Genomic DNA, 24278 nt, shown 5'->3' on the forward strand with positions numbered 1-24278 from the left:
CCGCAACTTCCATCCTACTGATCTCTTCATCCCTTCTCACCTCCCCTCTTCTCCCAGCCAGTCCCCAGCCACTTTACTCGCATTACATTCATTCTCTGCATCTAACAGTTCCTTAAAGTGTCCTCTCCATCTGCCCACCTTTTCTCCCATCTCCACTATCAATCTACCATTTTTATCTTTCACTCCCCTACTAACTTCTTTATCACCCTGTCTAACTCTCACTTTCTTTACATCCTTCCAGGACATTTACTTACAATCCCTCCTCTTTTCACACAAATTCCTTCCAGATTCCTCACTCTCTTCTTACTCTCTCTTACTAATCTTTTCGCCTTTCTCTTCCTCTCTTCATATACGGTAACTCTTTCTTCCGTCCCTCAGCTTCCTCCATGCCTCGCGCGACTCACAGTACGAGTAAAGGTCATAGTCAAGGCACAGGTCAGACTGGAATCGCGTCAGGGTATATCACTGTAAAACTCACTGTGAAGGTGAGTCACAGGTAAGGTTAGAGAGTCACAGATCATGTTAGAGGGTCACAGGTTATCCCAGAGAGTCACAGATAAGAGGATGTAATAGGGTGATTCACAGGTCAGATCGGAGTGTCACAGGTCAGGTTTTTTATGTGTACGACTCACTGTGAAGTTCAGGGAGAATGGCAGGTGAGGGTATGTCACTGGATTATACATGTGAGGTAAACAGATATACGACTTACAGGCAGGAGAATAGTTAGGATTTTTAAAATGGGGTGTCCGAGGAATGACTAAACCAATGATGGGGTGAACCAAGGAGAACTCAGTAAGAGGGTCTAGAGTATTACATCGGATTTTGGAATGGCCACTGGGGGTGGCAAGGTATATTTCTGCTAAGCCAGTTTCACTGGTGCACAAAAACCTTTTGCAGATCATGCACAATAGTGGTAGGTACTGTCAGATGGAAAAAAATGCTCGCTTCGACTCTGAATTAAAAAAAAAAAAGGGGGGAGGGGTTAATTTGTAAATGAAAGCATTCATTAAGAACACGTGGAATTAAACTATGGGCTTCGTGTACTGAATCTGCCATATGTGTGGATAATAGTCAGTGTCAAGAATCTGAGACTGCAACACGTCAAAATTCAAACAAATATCAGATCCCGAGAAATGCCCTTGATGGTGTTAACAATGGATGTCTGAGCTTCTGCCATTCATATGTTAGATGACTTATCGTTATAGAGACCAACCCCTGTGATAATACGTACAAAAAAATAAAAAAATAAAATTATTTTTACTTGTATATATCTTTAAAAGCACTTCACATGCATATCTTGTTATCACTTCCAGCAGCCACCACACAGCCAAGACTTAAGTTTTATCCAATTAGTCACAGTGGAAATATTTAAATGACAGCAAGGCCGTCAAGCAACGGCGATTGCCATCAGGAAATACTAACACATTTATGGTGTGCCCTGATTTAATTTAGAGTCAGGTTCAGGAGTAGAGTGGCAATGATAGTAGTTCTGCTTGTGGCATTGCTGTTGTAGGAAGTCTGGAGACGGTGCCTAAGAATGATATCCAGAACTGCATATTTTATTTCAGTCACCGTATGACAAATTATTTAACAAACTCCACTGTCAAATTTCGTTTTTTAACCGAAACAACAATTATCGTGACAAACGAGAAAGTTTGCATACTAAACTTCGTAAATAAGAGAATGTCATTACCAGAGCCAATGTGCCCAAACTTGGAAAGATTAAATATCCTCTTGCCTTCCTCAGGTGCCGCCCATGTCTCCCGGCATGGGCGGGTGGGGCGGGGAGTACTGGCCCCACCATGCCCACCCCCACCCCCACGCCCACGAGCGTTACGCCGACCAGCTGATAGACTCCATGGGTGAGGGCCTGAAGCTAGGTCCCGCAGACTCCTGGGCTCGACCCCCTAACCCTCCGGACTGCATGAAGCTCTCCCCTCACGGTCCTCCCAACCAGCACATGAACGGCTTCCTCCCCCACCACCATCCCCATCACCCGCAGGTAACTTCAGCAGGCAGTGCAGTTTCTTCAGCTGATCACACAGGTCAGGTAACACAGAGGAATAATGTACGATTAGCTGTGCAGAAATAATGAACGTCCAAGTTTCACTTACATACGTTGGAGTAGGGATCACAGTACTGTCATGTAGCGTCTTTTTTTTTTTCTTCTTCTTCTTCTTCCATACTCGCTCCGCTATTCTTTGTAACTGCTTTCATTGAGCCAGCAACCTTCTTCCCTGTCGTATTCCTTCGTGCCCTTCGTCCTCTAAACTTTCATCCGTACTCATCACACTTCCTAAATACTTAAAGGACTCGCATTCTCCTTTTCCCGACTATCCAGCCTCACAGTGCATTCTGTAACTTCATTGCTCCCAAAGATCATATCATGACTCTTATATACATATACTTTAAGGTTTCGTTTTTTACACACATTGCCACACTCTTTCACTAAGCCTTGCAACTGTACTTACCGATACAGTATCGTCAGCAAACAACAGCACGGACAGTTGCCAAAGCCTACCCACTCTCACTAAAGACACTCCAACATCCACTACCTTACTTTATATCACTGTAATTACTCCATCCATAAACAGACTTAACAACCACGAGAACATTATAGGCTACATCCCTGTTTCAGTTCAGCATTCATATAAAAGAATTCTCTTGAGTTCACTCACCACACACCTTGGAGCTCCACCACCCTCGTACATACTCTTGATAGCCTTCAGCAGTCTCCCACCTACTCCATATATTTTCATCTCCTTGTTCGCTCAGTGTCTGTCAGATGCTTTCTCCAGGCAGATATTTTTCCACCAAACATCGTAGAACGAATATCTGATATACGCAGTCCCTTCTTGAAGAAATTAGTGATAGAAGAACCAGACTTTCTTATTTTCTGCTATGATTCTCTGTCTCCACTAATTTGTCCTTTAGATGCTTCATTTTTTTCTCTGACATATTCATCAAACTTTCGGACGATAACTTCTCTCTCTCTCTCTCTCTCTCTCTCTCTCTCTCTCTCTCTCTCTCTCTCTCTCTCTCGTGTGTGTGTGAGAGAGAGAAAGAGAGAGAGAGAGCGAACAGCAGCTGTGGTTTTTAGACGGGTGTCAGCATTGCTTTGGTGTGGGTTTTGTAGCTTTCATGGTCCAATATTTCTTTTCCCCCGCAGGCGTTTAGTCCTTTCGACGACTTCCACCGTTTCGGCCCTCACCCACCGCATGGCCCACCCTTCCCGCACACACCCACCGCCCACCCGCCCGCCGCCCATCAGGAGAAGATGACCACACCTACCCGCCCACACCTTCACAATAGCTACTCACTCACTAACTTACAGGTACGTCCGTGGCTGTTGAAGCATGTGCGAAATTTTTATCGAACTTGCAACATTGAGAAAACAGACATATCTCTGCATGTGCGGACGGGGTTAGGGTGCTATTTCGCAGTGTGACGATCGTTCCCATACCCTCACTCGCCCAGTATGTGTTAACAAAACTAGTTCATGCTCTATACATGTTGGACTTTTCAGCCAGTAATCCAGAATTACGTTTACTCAGCCTTTGTCATCCTCATCCACTAGTCTCCAGTGAGCTAAAAAAAAAAAAAAAAAAAAAAAAAAAAAAGATATGAGTTATCTGAGCGCTCATGCCTATCTAATCTATCTCATCCAGCCGTCTGTCAGTGTCTGTCTATGCGTCAGTCTACAATCGCACGTAAGTTCAAATTCATCACAGTACTCACGTGTCCATTTTCTCTCTAGACATTTACCACACACACACGTATTTATATACAGTAGTGCAGTTTATCCATACCTGTACATTTTATTCATTTACACCAGTCCATTTATAAATACACAGTATATATATATATATATATATATATATATATATATATATATATATATATATATATATATATATATATATATTCGCATACAGGTACAACATTAATTTTCCGGAATCGGATGGTCTGGCATCTTTTAATCCAGACAAAAGTACGAGAATACACTTGAAATTCCGCGCCTGTCAGCCTACATTACCGAGTGGCCTCGGAAGTGTTGAGTGTAGCGTGTGCTCACTTGGATTGCTTACATTGCATGTCTTTGTGGAGATCCCTGTATTTTGGGTGATTCTTATCTCATTTTACTTACATTTAATCCTAGCAGTGACTTAAAAGAAAATGAAAGTGTCAGTGATGGCGTCAGGCGTAAACACCATTCCATTCCAGAACAAACTCACTTGATCGTAGTTGCTTGCTCCACCAAACGCCGTAATGACGAAACCTCTCAGTAACCAAATAAAGTAAGAAATGGGAATAAATGTTAATTGGGTCAGGGCTTACAAGTTTGCACTCACTCTTTTGCCTAGTGCTCTAAAAACTGGAGGGGCTCGATCAGCAATGTATACACCGTTTCAGGACTGTTTGCACGTAAAGGCAGTGGCTATAAAGAGCGCCATTACCATAGAAGCCTATACGTAGCTAACCAGGGACCGACGGCGCTGACCGTCCCTATCTTCACGTATACCAGTATTTTCACTCACCTGTCTAGGTCACAATGATGTATTAACAGCTGTTTGGGGGATTGAATGCAGTAAGACACTTTTATATTGCTAAAAACAAAGACAATAAAGCAGGATAAGATGTTCCTCTGCAGACGTTGTTTGACACATGTGGTGGGGGTGGTTCGTCAGCTGCATATGATATAAAGAAACAAAGGAAACATTACTGAAATTCTATGCAGACTGATTCGAAGAAGCAGATGAACACCAGGAAAACTATGAAAGATGGTAAGGGTACCGAGCATGATCGAGAAATGATGGAATGGTTTCGATAGCGTCGGATGGAGTGTACTTGTCAGGCAGCTTGGTAACGAACCAGGCTCAGTTGTTCCATAAAGGACTTTAAAATTAGAACATGAGTGTGATTACACAGAAGGAGAGTGGGTCAGATGTGTACGAGTATTGCTGAACATTTATACGTGACCTTCATTGGCCCCTGCTTACTTATTGTATGTGGCATGTGTGGCCTCGGTTAGCCCGGCAAAATGGTTCATCCGCCAAGGCTCTGGAACCAAGGGTGCCGGAAAATTGGTGGTGTACCTGTATATAAAGATAGACAGACAGATAGATAGATAGATAGATACACAGATAGATATAAACCATGCATTCACAACCATTCCCTCCTTTATGCACAGTAAATACACGCAAGTGCCAACATAATTATTAGCACCGACTCTCATAAATCCATACGCATATACACACCTAAATATTCACCCATTCACGCAGAGATGATGCAAACGCTTTCATGCAAACGTTTTCATTCACTACCTACCTTCTACTCTCTCTCTCTCTCTCTCTCTCTCTCTCTCACACACACACACACACACACACACACACACACACACACACACACACACACACACACACACACACACACACACACACACACACACACACACGCACGCAAGTTATTACTGTCTGGGCTGATAAGTGTATTGAAGATGTGAGTCTTAGCACAAACATTGACTTTAATATGCAGGCTTTTAGAAATGTTATTGGCTCAGGCATATCAAATTAACATGGATGAGTTAACTTCAAGCGTCCAGACATTGTCCATATTAATTGCTGTGACCGATGTATAATAAACAAACACTGCCATTACCAACACAGAGTATTACAGACTAAAATTATGTAAGGTTACAGTGTTGCTGAAAAATGCAGTTTAGTTCATAAGAATAGTTGACTTGTCAGAGTGTAAGTGATCAACACTGTAAGCTCTGCTGTAGGCTACTCTGTCGGATTAGCATTGTTCAAATATTTATTTTGCATTATGTACAGTAGTTATTGTATTTTTATTAATCATAATATAGGTAGTACCGTACCAAGATTTGCATCCATAAATCATTATCTCTAATGGCAACAGTATACAGTGTGAACTATAAAAATACGTATACTCCTGCATACTATATGAAAACAAGTAATTGTCTGTCTATGTCCACATTGTATAAATTTCAGGTCAATCAGCAGTTTAATCACCCAACCATTAGTCACCCATTCATTGCCTCAACCGCACCATGGCCTTTCAGCAAAGATCTCATAAATACTCACCCACACTTTGTCACTCGGCTTTTTCATCGCCATTCACTCAGTTGCTCACACAGCTGTGACTTTACCGGTACACATATTGCCGATGTCTACAGTATTGCCATTCGGCACTCCGGGAAATTAGAACCAGTCAGCGCACGCTGCGTGAGTGCGGGTCTAGTCAGCTATCCCCACACAAGAAAAGAAAACTAGTTTAACGAGTAACTTGCTCCTTTTGTGGGCAGATCTAGTAGTTTAGGCTAGGCTGGGTTAGGTTGGGTTGAGTTGGATTAGGTTAGGTTGGGTTGAGTTGGATTAGGTTAGGTTGGGTTGGGTTGGGTTAGATTAGGTTAGGTTAGATTAGGTTGGGTTGGGTTAGGTTAGATTAGGTTAGGTTGGGTTGGGTTGGGTTAGATTAGGTTAGGTTAGGTTAGGTTAGTGACTAGTCACTAATCTAACCTAAGCCAGCCTAACGTAACCTACTATATCTGCCCACAAACGGAGCAAATTACCCGTTAAATTAGTTTTATTTAATTGTGCTGGGATAGCCGACTAGGCCCCACCCCCCATACACCCCCGCACTCACTGTGTGCCCTGATTGCTTCTAATTTCTCCTAGTGCCGAATAACAATAGACTTCGGGATTATGCTACCGATACCATCCATGAATTCCTTCCCATGACAGCTGCTAGTTCCAAATCTTGCCAGGAAGATGTTTGTCACTTTATACTCTTAGTTTGCCAGAGATTGATTTGGAGAGAGTTCGCCCAGAGACGGCTGGGGATGTAAGTGAAATAGGTAAATGGGAGTCACTGTGAACTGAGACGGCCATGGTAACCAGAAGTCAGAATGATTAGAGGATAACCTGGGGTCAGTCTTGTTTGAGAAGTGAGAGCTCCCGTTCGCCTCACCCAGTACTAAGCTTGGAGAGTTTTTTTTTTTTTCTTTAAGCCTGACGAATGAGTTATTGTGATGAGAAAGGTGTATCCACTCACCATTCTAAGCAGTATAATGTTAACCTTAGTATGTATAAGAATCTGAAGTTGCTGAAAAAAAAAAATACATTTGAGCGACAGAACAATATATAGAACCATTGTATTAAAAAAATGCTTGATATTAATGAAATATTTATAGTTTTTTGCGCTTATGTGTGCGTGATTTGGCACGGGATACGTTGTGCCCCGTGACTACTGTGTGTTGTGGTGGTGTGTTTCAGGCAATGTCCCCAGCCCACAGCGTCCACAGTCTGTCGCCGACGCAGCCACTAGGGGAAGGTCACTACCCAGGGCCAGGGGGAGAGGCCCACCAGCCAAACTTTCCGTCGCCTGCCACCTCCCAACCACCTCACACCGCCCACCCAACCCACTCAGGCCGCAGTGGTCATGCAGCCTCTAGCAGTGAACCCAACATGTTGAGGGCGGCATTGACTCACCGCGAGCAGCAGCAGCAGCAACAGCAGCACCAGAGCCACAGCGGCAGTCCCGGGGGTAGTGACGGAGGCGGTGGGCCAGGCCCTGGGGGCTCGGGAGGTCCTGGCCACATGCCAGACTTTCCTGACTTCGACACTCCCATCCAGGGCGGCCTTGACTGTAACGTGGAGGAGGTAGGGACTGGGCCGGTCTGTGGTTGCTGTCTGACTCACTACTCGCACACCAGACACTTGTGGCCCTCTTATTGCTTCACTTACACTGCTGTAGAGTTGAGTAGTAGCTGTAGTCCTCACATCACGAGAACAGATGTAGGCTATGAAGCTGGAGGAAGATGAGACTGGAGTAGTAGCTCTTTGTAGTTGGGATGTAGTGTAGTTGTGTACATCTGTCATTGCCAACTGCATGTCTTTCCTTACTTACTCTCCCACATACTAACGAAGTCTCCTTTCATTTTGTTACATTTTTTATTATTAATTACCTGCTGTTGCTGCAAAATATCATTTCTACTCTAAATCTGCCTACTTTTCAGGGAATAACACTCATATAAAAAAGTATTTCACATACATACATGTGTACGTATCGGTACGGTATTCACAAGTACAGTATAAATGTATTTCATTTCATTTGCATATTTGCACATATGTGTGCAGATATGTATGTGTATAGTTGACTAATTGTAGCAGTAAGTACTATAATCAGGCATTTAGTCATCATACTGAAGGCTGTAGAGGTTAAGGGAACGAACGATGTTAGGCGGGTTTTGCATGGCAGCGCCTCTCTCTCTCTCTCTGTCTCGTGCATGCTACTGCCACTGTCACCGGCATATAGTGCCGTCACAGTACTAAAGAATCATGTCTACTTTCACTAGCTTCATTAATATGGTACAGACAACAGTGCCTGAGTCCATTTTCACCCTGTACTGTAGATTATTGAATGGTAGTTAAAACTTCTAAACCTCTTGAATGGTCTGCTTTTTCTTTCCCCGTCTTTGCCTCGATTTTACTTCACATAAGAAATATTTGTATTTCATGGCATTGGTTGAAAATCCAGTAGGTCTCATTGATGAGAAATGAATGTTTTCTCACAATTGCCGTGGTCGTGTTCTAGTTTGTGAAACCCAATAATAATTTGCAGGTAATCAAGCACGAGCTTCAAGTGGAAGGCAACCTGGACTTCTCCTTTCCACAAGCCCACCATCACCACCACCACCACCACCATCACGGCCATCACCCTCACGGCCACCCTCCCGCCTACGCTCACGCCGCTCCCCACGCCCATCCTGACGCCCCTCAGATGAATGCCCCGCCCGGGATGACGTACCCATGTTCGTCCATCGCAGCGGGAAACCAGTGGGTGCGCTAGAGGCCAGTGGGTAAGTACTGGTGATAAGGCTTCATTTTTTGTGTTTTAGTCTAAAACTGCAGTTGGGTGTAGGGATGTTTTTGCATGCATCCTTTTTGTAACTTTTGCGACATCGGTTATGGGAGGCTGCAACTGAGCCTTCATTATTAAATTCATAATTTCAGAAAGAACCAAGGGATGAGACACCTGTAGCTTCGATTTTACTTGCCTTCGTTTCTGTGCTGTATATCTCGTTGCAGGTGACGCCTCAGGCTTAGGGTGTTAAAGTCGAAATGCAGCAACTCTCAGGTATTAATCCTGAACGGTTTCCGAACACTTGCCATCAAAGCTTCTTCCCATATGTACTGTGGAATTTTTTTTTTTTTTTTTTTTAATCTATTCCCCTGACGTCGGTGTTTATCAGTGGATCTGCATGAGAAATGAAGCTAATTTTAGTTTGACAGTTCTGAAATTTGGTAGTGGGACTTACATCCTACCGTGCTTTCAGTGTATTATTTCCATCAAATGCCGAAGTCTTGGAGACTGAGTGGAGGGTGGAGTCAAGGGGGCTGTGTGCATGAGGATGTCAAGGGTGCTGTGTGGAGGATGAAGTCAAGAAGAGTGTGTGATAGATGAAATCAAGGGGCTGTGTGCATGGTAAAGCCAAGTAAGCTGTTGGTGTAGCGAATGAGGTCCAGAGGGCTGTGTGGAGAATGAAGTCAAGAGTTGTGTGTGTGTGTGTGTGTGTGTGTTTGTGTGTGTGTGTCGAGAGTGAAGTCAAGAGTGCTGTGTAGAGGGTGAAGTGAAGGGGGTTTTGTGTGTGAAGAGTGAAGTGGAGGGGGTTTTGTGTGTGAAGGGTAAAGTCAAGGGAATTTTGTGTGTGGAAGGTGGAGTCAAGGGAGCTTTATGTGTAGAAGGTGAAGTCAAGGGGGATTTCTGTGTTGAGGGTGAAGTCGAGGGAGCTTTATGTGTGGAGGGTGAAGTCAAGGGAGCTTTGTGTGTGGAGGGTAAAGTCAAGGGAGTTTTGTGTGTGGAAGGTGAAGTCAAAGGGGCTTTGTGTGTGGAAGGTGAAGTCAAGGAGGCTTTGTGTGTGGAGGGTGAAGTCAAGGGAGATTTGTGCGTGGAAGGTGAAGTCGAGGGACTTTCGTGTGTGGAGGGTGAAGTCAAGGGAGATTTGTGTGTGGAGGGTGAAGTCAAGGAGGCTTTGTGTGTGAAGGGTGAAGTCAAGGGGGCTTTGTGTGTGGAGGGTGAAGTCAAGGGAGCTTTCTGTGTGGAGGATGAAGTCAAGGGGGCTGTTTGGGGGTGAAGCAAGGGGACTGTGGGGAGGGTGAAGTCAGGGAACATACTCGAGCGTCCAGTGAATGGAGCATTGCGTATTTTAAACAGGAGTTAATCCGATGTAACTAAATAAAAACTGGGCCTAAATAATCGGTCGGAGATGGAGAGAGAGAGAGAGAGAAGACGAGTTAAGAGTAAAGACACAGACTACAACACCACCCCCACCCCAGCCTATTTCCTCCAAGTGTGATTAATTGTTGAACTTTAGCACACCATTTGTCTTTGGGTGGTAGCGGTGCCATGAATGGGAGGGGGGCGGATTAATATTACAAGCGGCACTTATACAGCGGCTCTGGCCGGGATAAACAAGACGTCAGGGGTACAATGGTGTCGCCAGTGGGGTAGCCTACCACACGGACGCAAACACATACCTACCTACCTACCACCCTGCCTCTCGCTACCCCTCTCTTTCTCCCTGCTCTCTCTGTGTCCCTCTTCCTGCTCTTTCTGTCTCACCTTCATGCTCTCTCTTTCTTCCTTCTTCTGCCCTCTCTGTCTACCCCCTTCCTGCTATCTCTGTCTCCCCCTTCCTTTTCTCTCTGTCTCCCTCTTTTGTTTCCTTTACCTCTCTCTCTCTCTCTCTCTCTCTCTCTCTCTCTCTCTCTCTCTCTCTCTCTCTCTCTCTCTCTCTCTCTCTCTCTCTCCCTCCCTCCCTCCCTTTGTTCTCCCTACCTCCCACCTTGCTGTCATACTGTCTCCGTTTTTCCCTGTTCTCTCTGTGTCCTTCCCTGCTTTCTCTACCTCCCTGTTCTCTCACCTCCCTCTCCTCCCTCATCTGGTGAAGTACCTATGAGTAAGGACTCCCTGTACTGAGTGATGCAAATGGAAATCGAAGTGTTATAGTCTGTGCGTGTCAGTCTGTCTCGCTGATATAAACCGAGAGGTGCGAACATATCCCAGAACATGAAATGACACTACCAGCACACACTTTAACTGTCCACAAAAGCATGTGTTCGAACCCTGACTCAGGGCTTACGCAGATTGGGGGACGAACAGTCTGCCACCGAGCCATGATCGTTCCATCCCGTTTTCATTGCACATAACTTTCAGATATATTATCTCCATCCAGATCCTACCACCATACCACTGCCGTAACACTGTTTTTTTTTATTTTTTTCCGTCTGTAAAAAGTGATTCAGTTCTTGGTCATATTCCTGCGACCGACTGTTGCACTATTTCATAATATTCTAACCCAGTCGCAGCAGCTTTGTCCCGTTCGTCATGTCTACCGTTGCTCACCTGTCGCCTCCCTCGGTTTCTTCTTCTTGTTTTGCTGTCCAGTTCCGTGCGGTGTTTTTCCATGTTTCGATACGTCTGGTAATTATGCCTGGTAAGGACTGAAAAAATATTGTATATGGATGGTAAAGTAGAAACTAATATCAGGCTAGTGAAATAGGCTATACAGTCCATTATTTCAAAGCATTTCCTCCTATATTTCAAAATGTAAATCACTGCGAGAGTAAGGTCACAATTTTTGTTGATTAAATTTCGGATAATATATTCACAAACGCTAGTGCGCTGTACGTGGTGCGACCTGCTTTATACTGAAGGTCAGATTATCTCTTAAGGTAAAAATATCCGCGTAGGACTTACATTCTTCAAAGCGACATAACGCCCTCATTACCTGACAAACTGTGGTTTACGCTAAGGAACAGTTTCTTCATCGTCATCATTCTGCGGTACAACATCAAGAGGAAATTATATACAAGTAACCATAATATATAATCTCGGCCACAACCATCCTTCAAACCTGTCAGCTGTGACGAGAAAAATATGGTTCATATGTATAGTGCTATAAAATCAAAGGGAAGGATATGCTGTTAAGATCTTTCCATCAGATTTAGTGGTTAGAACGACGCAGTTGGAGTGAAAGCCATGCCTTCTGCGCATTGGTTAGAGCCCCGTTTGATAACTAGTTCATTCTTCTTGTAATGCACCACGAAAGGTAAGCTGGCCATTAACTGACTTACATAGTGGACTACATTAGACCAGCCCCTGGCGCCCAAACCTTGAAAAGGGTATTGTGGGAATGAGTGTTATTGCTACGATATATTGACTTTTCTGGAGTGATTGTGACTTTTAGTACGGTAGTGTAGGTCACTGTTATGCTGTTTTCCCGTTTTCCTGAAGACGATGTTCTAATAATGATTTCATTTACCAAAGGGATTTTTTTTTTCTGCTTCGTGTTGGTGTTAACAATGGTGTTTGTGGTGTTCTCGTTTATCTTACCAACGCCTGGTGTCATGGCTTCACGTTTTAACATCCGAGCCGATTGGCCTGAAAATTACCATATATGTACGGTTGATCAAAAAAGTATCGCGCTGGAGAGGTACGATGATGCCTAAACCTAAATGATCAATACAGGTCGTGCTGTCTCAAGAAGATTAATATATTTTCATGTGAATATGTATATAATAGGAATACTTCGTGTGGATAGGTAGGAAAACCTGTAAATTACATCTTCAAAAAAAGCAGTATCCTGCACTAATCGCATGGATTGGAACCAACGTGCATAACGCAGTATTCATCGTCTGTGGTCTGTTTCCCACGGAATGTGCACCTATAATTTTTTTATCCACTGTACCTGGGCCAGGTGACGCGAGTCTCTTTTCTGAATTTCAGCAAAGACCTTTAAGATTGTTTTAGGGCCCAAAGAGCGTCAAAAGACAGGCAGATAATCACAAAAAGATAGGATACCGTCAGACACCAAAATTATTTCAGTACCGGCACGTGTTCTGTTCTTGGCGATCCAGTCAAATTGGCCCTTAAGCCTGTCTGCTCTCTCTCTCTCTCTCTCTCTCTCTCTCTCTCTCTCTCTCTCTCTCTCTCTCTCTCTCTCTCTCTCTCTCTCTCTCTCTATGTATATATATAATGAGAGAGAGAGGGAATCATTTGTTCCTTTGATCTTGTTCACTGTATTCACAACGCTAAGTCACCCTCTGGCTCATAATACCCAACAGAGTATTTCGTCTCAAGTTTGTATTCCATCCATGTTAAAGTTTAAGCGGAAGAAAAAAATGCTAAGTATGAGCTGATCGACTTGTAACTATTTTAATGGCCCTGAGATCGAGCATTAACGAGGCTAATGAGAGCGTGAGCAGGTGGCGGTGGTGAGGTGTGGTGTGGTGTGGTGTGTGGTGTGGTGTGGTGTGTGAGCGGATGACCAGGCACCACAAGAGCACCATAACACAGTACACCCGCTATCCTTATCAAGCCTTCAGTACGCTTCATTAGTTTCTTTATTTGTTTGAAGTAAAGAGAAGTAATTAACAAACTGCAAGATTAAAATTATGGCTGAACAATACAGTAGTGTTACGTGGGACAGTTTTAGATTTCCACATAAACCATACTCTCCAAGCTTATATTCCCTCAGTCCCCTGCCCTCCACCACCACCACCAGTATCTTGAGGTCCTTTACGTTACCTGCTTTGCCATTCCCATCACATATTAACTCTTTCATGGCGTTTTGTGTTTTATTCTTGCTGCTGACAGATTCTTACATCAGTATATTAGAGCTCCGTGGTAATAAAGGGATTAATCCTCTAGTTCGAGAAGTCTCTGCTGAACTAAATAAGCTCATTTGGCGGTGATAATAAAGGAGAAAAGATGTCGTGGGATGGAAAGAGTTCATAAACATCATCCATCAGCTCAGCCACTTTCTTGTTCATTATGGAAGAGGAAAAGAGGACGGATGATTTAAGCCTCTCCAACGAAACGAAAATACGGGAAGAATTGGTGTGACGGCAGTGAACGTAAGAAGTAGAGTGAGCCTCACCAGTCAAAGGGAGTTTTGTTTATTTTATGTTTGCAACCTCCGGACGATTTTCTTTAGCTTTGGAGGGACTTCTGACGGGACAGATCACTGTACATAAAATCCTCATCCCTTTCACTCTGTACGCAAAGGCAAAAATAATAATAATAGTAGTAGTACTAATAATTGTTATAATAATAATAATAATAATAATAATAATAATAATAATAATCGTCCTAAGAAAACACGAAATGAGTTTAAAAATACGCCCTCACAGGAACCCATTTGCGTCCAGTGTCCTCAGTATAGGAAGGAACTGGGCATTTTCAAAAGTTAATAAAGAAGGGAACCCCGGGATAGGAACCAATGAGCTTCCCGACCATGAGCCGAAAGGCGGAGGGCAGTACGCTTAGTCCCCATCCAGCACAATCCCTGACACAGGAACCCTGGGAGCTAATGGGTTAGAGACCACCCCTTCAATTTGAGATATTTTTTTCGAAGCGCAGAGATGAGATATTAGCATCACTAAACTGGAGGTATTTCCTGAGTTGAATATACCTGTATTTACATTAATCAGAATAACAGAAAAATACGTCATCGGAGTGAAGGGGTTTATGGGCCATTGAGAGAGAGAGAGAGAGAGAGAGAGGGGGGGGGAGAGATGAAACAAGGGCGCAAGGGAAGGTGATGGAAAGATGGTGGAGTAATTGATTGATGAGTAGCTTGGGTGATGGAAGGATGACTTGGAGAAAACGGGAAAAAACAGCGATTATTGAAAAGGAAATTAGACAGAGGGGTGAGACACAGGGAGGAGGAGGAGAGAGAGAGAGAGAGACAGAGAGGTGCAGACGGGCATGATGAGCATTAACGATGATGATGATGATGATGATTAGGAAAAAGATGTGTGAAGTAGAGAGGTAGAGGGAAGGAGTGACGATGTTTATTCAAGATGAGAAGCAGAGAAAGGAAAGACGATGGAGGAAAGAATGGATGAAGGAGGAAAGAAAGTTGTTTAAAAGGAAGAAAGTAAGGAAAGAGTTAATGTGTAAGAGAAGCGAAAATGGTATAATGAAGGAGGAGGAGGAGGACTGATAAGTGGAAGAATAGGAGGGCTAATGAATGCAAGAGGAGAGGAAGGAGGCGAGAGAGAAATTGATGATGATGATGAGGAGGAGGAGGAGGAGGAAGAGGAAGAGGAGGAGGAGGGAGAAATGGAACGGGAGTGAGAGTGCAAGAAAGGAACACGAAGGGAGAAAGATGGAATGAAAATGGAGGTGAAGGAGAAAGATAAGAGAGAACAAGAAGAATATTGGAGTAAATGATAAGGGAACGGGAGAAGGAAGGGAGTGATAGAGAGGAGAATGAAGGATCAGTTTGAAAAGGGATGAAGGGAAGAGAACTAGTGAAATGGGAGGAAAGAAGGAAGAAGAAAAAGGAAAGGGGAAACGCGGGTGCAGAGTGGAGAAGTAAGGTGAAGAGGAGGATGAGAAGGGATGTGAGGGAGTAAATGAGAGAGGAGGGAAATGAGTTAGTGATGGATAAAGAGGAAGAGAGAGAGGAAACGTGAAGAAAGAAGAGAGACAGAAGGAGGAGGAAAATTGAGGAGGGGGGGGGGAAGGAACATAAGTAAGAGGGAAAAGACTGAGGAGAGTGTAAAGTGAAGGAATATGAGGAAATGAAGAATATCTAGAGGCGAGGGAGGGAGGGATTGATGGATGAGGAGATGGTGGAGTGGAGGAGGAGAATGGATGGAGGGAAAGGGGGAGAATGGATGGAGGGAGGGAGGGGACGGGAGGGGAGGGATAAAAGGAAGGAGGGAATAAATGATCTAGCTGTCATTAAGGAAATACCTCTCTCTCTCTCTCTCTCTCTCTCTCTCTCTCTCTCTCTCTCTCTCTCTCTCTCTCTCTCTCTCTCTCTCTCTCTCTCTCTCTCTCTCTCTCTCTCAGCCGCCCTGCCTCTATTAGTGATTAGATTGATGATATGATTAATTTATCCAGGTTATGATTAATCAAGCCAGGAGTAGGACCACATTTTTCACTCAGCTCGCTCCCTCACTTTATTATTCATTTATTTTCACTTTTTGACACCTCGTTCAGTATTATATTTGTATTTATGTTGTTATTCCTTTGCCAGTGATGTGTGTATTACCAGTGCTATAATTACAGAGGTTATCCAGAGTGGCTGTGATCTCTCTCTCTCTCTCTCTCTCTCTCTCTCTCTCTCTCTCTCTCTCACAGTCAGGTAGGGGTGAGAGGAATAAAGTGTAGGTGTGGTCGCCGTGCTGAGTGAGAGTGGGTAGAGGGAGCTTCCTAATACCTTCAGGCTGAGATATATAATTTTGTTCTTGCAGTTTACAGTATATAATTCTGCTTACAGGAGGCTTTTCGTACAAGAGGGGTTGATACAGCCTTCATCCACCCCTTCAGTATCACAGGTCTTTGCTAAGTTGTATAAATTCGTCTGGAGGCAGCAGTAAATAAATGTAAATAGGCGTCATCATACTGAAGGGGTTTGGTGCGGAGACAAAAACATCAAGGGCTGTGTTATTAGTGGCGTTAGAGGTTTCATACAGTAACTTTGCTGCCTTAGCGATTTCCTACGAACATTGTATCTCAGTATGCTCTGCTATGTTACCGATGGAAATTGTGTTAATATTAAAGCGACGCAAGTATCTTGCAAGTGAGTGTTTAACTCTAATTTGAATAATCCATACTTATATAAAACAGAGAGTTTGCCTGTCTGATCTAGCGGAAATCGAGGGGATGCATATAGAATTCTCTAAACAGCTCTAGCAGGTGTAACATTTTACGACAAATTTAGATGTTTACATAACGGTTGCTAAAGTAGCGTCTGTGATTGCCAAGATTAGAGATTATTAGAAATAATCAACATGGTGGAAACATAGTTGCTAATTACCGTTTTTTTTTTTTTTTTCTGCAGCCATATCCTTAGTAGCTACAACGGATCGGATGGGTGACGAACTGGTGAGGTGGACAATGTTGTTGTGTGGGCGGGTAGTTAGAAAATAGGTTCATGGTAGAAATAGATCCGTAGGGAATATATCCCTGGCGAAATGGGCCGAAGGAGATGCTCAGGTTTAGTGGGTACAATGGAACCTTGGGGTCTTCTCCCTCAGGGGGAGTGGCCATCTAGGGTCCCGTGCTTGTAAATAGCTAAGAAGTGCTACAGAGTCTCCTGTCGCTCTAGCAACATGGTTGTAAACCTGGAGGACAGACGAGAACGATTAATCTATCTTCTTGTTTTCTAAAGATCACCAGCGTTACTCTCACATCATCACTGTGGTCCTTTTTTTATTTTCTTGTAATATTCTACATACCACCAGACGGTCGTAGTTGGCTCAGAGAAACGTTGGGTAGTGAAAGGGATAGACACAAAATCCATTAACGCCTTTACAATTTGAGACTACCTCTAGAAGTTCATCTCGGACTAAATAGGATCGTTGGAGTTTTCAAGAACTAAGTAAATAAAAAATGTCACCGTACTGAACGTGGTAAGGTGATGGGATGAATTATTGTGCCAGCAATATTATCTCGTGTTCCATCGGGAGTGACTTTAGCATTTTTACTAGTATCTTAGATTTGTTTTGTTTTGGGGTTTCAGTTTAATGTGAGCTGATATTCCCATTTACTAGATTATTCTGCTTTTGTTCTTTTCTCCATCTCCTCTCTCCCCCCTACTATTGATGCATCATCATCATCATCATCATCATAATCATCATCATCATTATCATCACCATCATCGTCATGATCATCATCATCATCGTCATTTCTCTTCTTCCCTCTTCTTCCTTCACACTCTCCATTACTCTCCTTCCTTCTCATTCTTTCTCCTTCGCCACTACCATGTCATCATTCTTTCTTCTGACACAATTCCCTTATTATTTCCAGCAATGACTATCTGATTTAAGTCCCCAGAATTGTTCATCATGGAATCTAAATATTCGAACGTCTTTCTCCTTTTCCCCTTTTCCATAGCCCAGTTTATGTTTCTGTATTTCTCTTCTTAGATGTCCTTACCAGTGTCATTTCTCAAGATTATGTCATCCATCTCATAGGCTTCACCTCCCTTCTCTCTCTCTCTCTCTCTCTCTCTCTCTCTCTCTCTCTCTCTCTCTCTCTCTCTCTCTCTCTCTCTCTCTCCTCCTCCTCCTCCTCCTCCTCCTCCTCCTCCTCCTCCTCCTCCTCCTCCTCCTCTTCCTCCTTCTCCTCTTTAACCTTTCCCTTCCCTCTTCCTTCCATGCCCTGTCTTTCCGTCCTTCCTTGCCTCCTTCCTTCCACCCTACATGTTCTTTCTGCCATTCCTTCCTTCCTTCCTTCCTTCCATATTTCCTTCCTCCCTTCCTTCCTTCCTTCCGTCCATCCTTCCATATTTCCTTCCATCCTTTCTTTTTTCCTTCCTTCCTTCCTTCCATAATTCCTTCCTTTCTTCCTTCCATCTTTCCTTCCTTCATTTCCATTTTTTTTCTTTTATCTTCCTTGTTTGCTTGTTTACTTACTTCTTCCTTTCTTGCCATTCCCTCCTCCCTCCTCATTTTCCCTCCAGCCCTTTCTACCCCTCCATCCCATTCCTCCTACCTCTTCCCTTCCTACCTTCCCATCCCCCAATTCCTCTTATCTTCCCCTCCAAGGCTTTCCACCACTCTTAACGTCCCTTCCCTCAATTTACTCTTTCCTTCGTTCCCTTCCATCACTTCTCTCATTCTTCCCTTTCGTTTCTCCCCTCCAACTCTCCCTTATGCATCCGTTCTTCCCTCCATTCTTACCCTTCCATCACAGACGCCCCTCTTGCCCTTCCTCCCTTTCTTTCTTTCTTTCCACTTCCCTTCCATCTCCCGTTACTCTGTCATTCCCACTTACTCTTCCATCCCTTCCTCCCCCCCCCCCCCACATCTATCGCTTCCCCGCCATCATTTCATTTCTTTTTTCCTCTTTTTACCTTTCCATCACTCCCTTCTTATCATTCCTCCTTACTTTTCTTTCCCTCTCTCCTCTTCATTCCCTCGCTTTCTACTTTACCTTCCCTACCTTCCTTCTCTCCCTTGCTATCATTCCTTCCTCCCCTCCTCCCGCCACTTTTCAAAAAATAATAGCACTTTAACCCTTCCTAAGTGGTGTGGAATCTCATCAAACGGACAATTACTGGCGGGCCAGAGCGAGACTCAAATTATAATCTCTGGGAGGCGGAAAAACAACGTATCCAAATTATTAATAGAGTGCCAATAATTGCGTCTTGAGGAGGGACCGAGGTGCCAAGACAATTTCTTATTTTTCTTCTTTTTTTCCCTTGAAAGTGGGGAGGCAAAAAGCAGGATGATGGTGTCCTTTTATTTTATATTTTTTGTCCTTCATTTGCTTCGTGTCGTATTCGGTGTTTTGATTCTGTCTCTCTTACTTTTCTTTTGGGTGAGGAGATGAAAAAAGGACGATAATTCCGTCGGTCGTTGACATTTTGTTTTGTACTGAATTGTGTTTTTTTCTCAGCTGGGAAGTAACACAAGAAGTGTCCATATATATATATATATATATATATATATATATATATATATATATATATATATATACACATACACACACACACGCACACACGAGTATGCTGTTTCTTCTGCTATCTTTCACCTTGCTGCTTGCTTCATATGCTTGCCTGTTATATGTTTGATATGAGAACCGTTCCACCTTCACACCAGGAACCTCCCACGCCACAAACTGGGGTGGGATGATGATGGTGAAGATGAAGATGGTGATGATTTATTAGTATGTAGTCTTGTTTAGTTTCATCCTCTCTCTCTCTCTCTCTCTCTCTCTCTCTCTCTCTCTCTCTCTCTCTCTCTCTCTCTCTCTCTCTCTCTCTTGCATCTTCATAATCATTTTCACATTTTCTCTACCCTTTCCACTCTGTTTTTACCTTCACTTTACTCCCTTAATAACCCCTTCACTGCGGTGACATCTTTTTTTATTCTATTCCCTTTTTTTCTTTTTTTCTTTTTTTTGACGGTTTATTCAGAATGGTGGAACACTTTTTTTTGGGGGAGTGGGGGTTCAATATTATAACTTCCATTTTCCTCCCATTTCGATGACTTTCCACCTAGCTTATTAAAATCGTCTGTAAATTGCTACGATACGATGGAAAGTCGTTCTCATTCAAGGTTGGCACATTTAATTTCTTTGTCTTTTCTACGATAACATTGTCGCTTTCATCCTGGTCACCTTGTTATTATCCTGTTATTTGTTCATCCTGCGTTTCCTCATCCCTCCTTCCATCGGCCTCCTCCTCTCCTTTGCCTCGTTCCATTCTTTTGACATTCCCTTCTGTGCGTATTCTCTCCTCTTCTCATCCGCGTTTTGCTCCATGATTGCCTCAGCCAGCCTCTCCCGCCTTCCTTCCCACCTTACTCTTACATATTCCCCCTCTCTTCCTTTCTTCAGTCTTATCCTTTCATCCACTTCTCTTGCCATATTAACTCCCTCTTCCAATCTGTCTTTCCGTCTTTCAATCACCTCCTTTTGTCTTTATTCCCCATCTTCTTTTCACTCTTTCTCCTCATCCTATGTTATTTCCCTTATATCTTCCTTTCATCTCATCCTGTCTTTCATACCCTTCTCCCGTATTTCTTTTCCTCTCCCTCTTTTCTCCATTTCCTGTCTTTCTCTCCTCTCTTCCTGTATTTCTTCCCTTTCTTCCAGTATTTCTTTCTCATCCGATCTTTCTTTCCCCTATTCTTATTTTTGTTTCTTTTTTTTTTTTTATCTTCCTCATCTTCCTCTTTGTCTGATCCCTCTTCCAATTCATTTGCCTCTCTCCTGTCTCCTTTCCTCCTTCCCTTATGGTTCCAATCTGTCCCTCAGTCATTGTGTTAATCTACCGCCACTTCTCACCCCTTCCCCTCTCCCGTGTCCGCCTCTGACTCACACTCACATTTACCCTTCCACGTCTTATAAGAAGCTATTCCTCCTTCGCCTAGAATGACATGCCTAAAAGTTTCGTGTACCCAGATTAACCCTTTCTGTACGGTGACGTTTTATGATCTTGTAGTCAATCGAGGTTAAGGGAAACGTGTGATCCTGTAGGGGTAGAGATAGGGGGTCACATCTTCACTGCTCTGTACCTGCACACATACAGCTACAGCATAACATTCTTGCACCCTGACTTACACCGCCAATACTGTCTTGTTAACTGCAAGGTTAATCCACAAACTTTAACTTTAGTTACCTACAACCTTAAGTGGAAATGAATACTATTTAATATGTCTTTGATGTAAACCTTTTTGGTATTTTGTTCTGTAAAGACAATACCTTTGTTTTATATTTATTTAGGTACATGATTTTGATAAAGCAGGTTTATTCAGGCTGTGGAAACCCTAATACTGTACTCTAAGGTTAATGATAAATAATTAAATAACAATTTTTCTAAGAATCGTGTACAACAGCAGGTAACAAAAATATAGTAAATAGAATCAGATCAAATTGTCCAGAGCACTTAATCATTATTCAGATTTGAGCCGACAGCCTCAGACAGTAGCTGAAATATTAAGCTATGTAAGGAAAATAAACCCACCCACGAGTGAAACCTTAGTACACCTATTGTACATGTGTGGCGGCTGGATGTGAACTGTGGCTGAGGTGTGGCGTGATACACAGTCCATCACGACAGCACAGCAGTGCATTTAGTACACTACCACCACATACCAAGACATGGTATTACCATACGGAAAAAAAAAAAGTCTGTTAAGGAAGGAATGCCGACAATATTTTAAAGAAATCATCGTTTTTGAGGGTGAACCTTTAATCCTGTATTCTCTTAATAAATACAGTTTTAGTCTGTGAATGAAATTAATCCCTTTGAATAATTCACTGCAGTGTGAAACACGACACAGGCAGTAAGCGTCATGAGGATGAATGCAGAGTTTGTTACGAAAATCCTTTTGAGAGCAAGTTTATATTGAGAGAGCATTTATTGAAAAACTGTTCATGGATATAGTAAGTATTAAGTCCTGGGTATCCGTTAGTCTCACATAATAGTTGACTTTGATATTCGCCTTTTTATTAGAATTAAATAAAAATCGTCTGTCGTATTGCTTAATCTTTCATCAAGAAGTTATTAACCTTGTTCAAGAGTTCAGTCCCACCTGTGAAGTAATTCTTTGTTCTTACTCACACCAGATTACTCTGAAATAATGCATAACGTAATCAGTGGGAAGGGGGAAGGTGAAAAAGGTTAAAGTAATTCTGCAGTTATCTACAGCTGACGTAAGCTGAAGAGAAATGTGTGCTAAGTTTAGCCCTGATCTTTTCAGTAGACTATGAATATGATAAGCAGCAGCAGACATATCCCGACCCGCCAGGTAGAGTAAGGGATAGTACGAGTGGATCATGCTGCATTGATGTTATATAATCCAGCTTGCTTTGCGAGCAGGAATTGAAAGTAAAAATTTACCAAAGAGTATTATTCTGGTCATTTGTTCTCGTTATACACAGTCTTCGGGCAGAAAAAGCTGCAGATACTGACCAGAAGGTGATGCCTCCAGGACCTCGCCTTTCCCGCGTTCAGCTCTCGGGAGCTACTGCTGGCATAGCTTACTGAAGAAAGGATTTTTAAATGTATCATAAAGAAAGAAAAACGTTAAAAAAAAGTAATTTGACAGGTAACCAATTTATGTTTCACAGTTCATCAGCATTCTACCAACCCCTCGTGCCTTCCCCTTGAGCTCTGCCATTTTCCTGCCCCTCTTTCTCACCCACTTTAAGCCTTTTCCTCCCTTGCCGCCTCGCCTCTTCTACCTCTCACCTCCCCACTAGACTCACACTTGTCCCCCCCACTCTCCATGTCTCTTAAATCTTACATCTGGCGGCACTAAAAGCCACTTAATCTGATGAGAGCTGACGTATTAAAATTGGGGCGCTAACGACGCAGGGCAAATGGAAGACTGAAACGTGGATATGATTTACTAAACACAGTCAACCAGGGAGGGAGAGAGGGAGGGGCGGGAAGAGATAGGAGGTGGAGAGACAAGGGGGTAGGGAGGGAGACAGGCTGTGTGTGTGTGTGTGTGTGTGTGTGTGTGTGTGTGTGTGTGTGTGTGTGTGTGTGTGTGTGTGCGTGCGTGAGAGAGAGAGAGTGAGAGGAGGCAGAATGGAGGGCATGAAGAAAAGTAAAGATGGAGGAAGGCAGTTAGGGAGAGAGAGAGAGAGAGAGAGAGAGAGAGAGAGAGAGAGAGAGAGAGAGAGAATAGAAAAATGCAGGGCTGGATATTGAGACGAAGGGATATGTTGAAGTGGAGAGGAAGAGGAGAAGGTGATGGGGAGGCAAGGAAAGAGGGAGAGGAAGAGAGAAAGAGGCTAGAAAGAGCATGAGGAGGCCGAGAGGAAGATGTGAAGGAGCAGTGGGTGGGAGGGGAAAGTGAGGTTGAGGAGGGAGGATTGACAATGGGTAGCAAAGGGGAGAAGTGAAAGATAACGAAAAGGAGTGACTGAGACTATGAGGCAAGTACCGACATAGAAAATGCATATGTGTTTTATTTCCTCCTTCGTTTGTCGCATAGTATATACCCTTGACTCAGTCCGCTTTTTATATTTTGAGTCAGAAACTACCCTTTCGTGTCCATCTTTCTCCGAGTCTCGTTGATCGGATTGGAAAATGTGTGGCACTAATCTATATCATAAATCTTTGAGAGCTGCAGATTAGTGTTGGGTTGCCGTCCCATAAACTAGGGTTCTCTTACGTTTACGCTGGACTGATATAATTTGGACAACGGGTTCATCTGGGATTTGAGAAAAACTAAAGACCAGCATAAGAATGGCCTAGTTTGCACCGACTTAGCCCTATCCTGCCTTTCCAGTGAAAGGAGTAGATTTTTCTTCGATGAGGATTTATCACTTGCTTCATACCACCTGTGCAAATTCCGTATTTGTAGTTATTCTTTTCAACATAGTTTTAATTGTTCTGATTACCGACTCATCCCATGGGCCTTTCTTCAGCTATCATTTCGCCCTTTATCTTTTCCTCACACCACTTGCTCGCACACCTTTCCCGCTACTGACCTTTCATCTCATATTTCTCCCTAATACTTCCCTTTAGCCATCTTCCCAATCCCTCTTCACTCTGTGCCCTTACTCTCGCACACACCTTCACTCACCGTCTCCTCACCACTTCGCTTCACGCATGACATCCCGTTCCTCCTCTCTCCCGCTTCACTTACCCTCCTTCTTCACCGCCCTTCTTTCTTCCTTCACTCCCCACATCTCACTCTCCTCTTAACCCTCCTCTTCCTACGCCACTCCTCCTCTCCCCTCAAACTTCCTGATACATATAACTTACTCAT

The 24278-nt window shown here is 43.4% G+C and overlaps 1 protein-coding gene across 1 annotated transcript in view; it reads left to right on the top strand.

The window, feature by feature from the left end:
• Window positions 1–8871, top strand: part of foxo (forkhead box, sub-group O) — a 697892-nt gene extending 689021 nt beyond the window's left edge. The window contains exons 4-7 of the mRNA XM_080273705.1: window positions 1748–2002; window positions 3170–3334; window positions 7296–7682; window positions 8644–8871. Of these exons, the coding sequence (XP_080129831.1) occupies window positions 1748–2002; window positions 3170–3334; window positions 7296–7682; window positions 8644–8871 (1035 nt within the window). The remainder of the gene's footprint in view (window positions 1–1747; window positions 2003–3169; window positions 3335–7295; window positions 7683–8643) is intronic.
• The last annotated feature ends 15407 nt before the right edge of the window (window positions 8872–24278 follow it).

This window comes from Coenobita brevimanus, chromosome 55 (assembly GCF_032717465.1).
Source record: "Coenobita brevimanus isolate Jiangsu-jjx chromosome 55, ASM3271746v2, whole genome shotgun sequence".
In the NCBI taxonomy this organism is placed as follows: domain Eukaryota; kingdom Metazoa; phylum Arthropoda; class Malacostraca; order Decapoda; family Coenobitidae; genus Coenobita; species Coenobita brevimanus.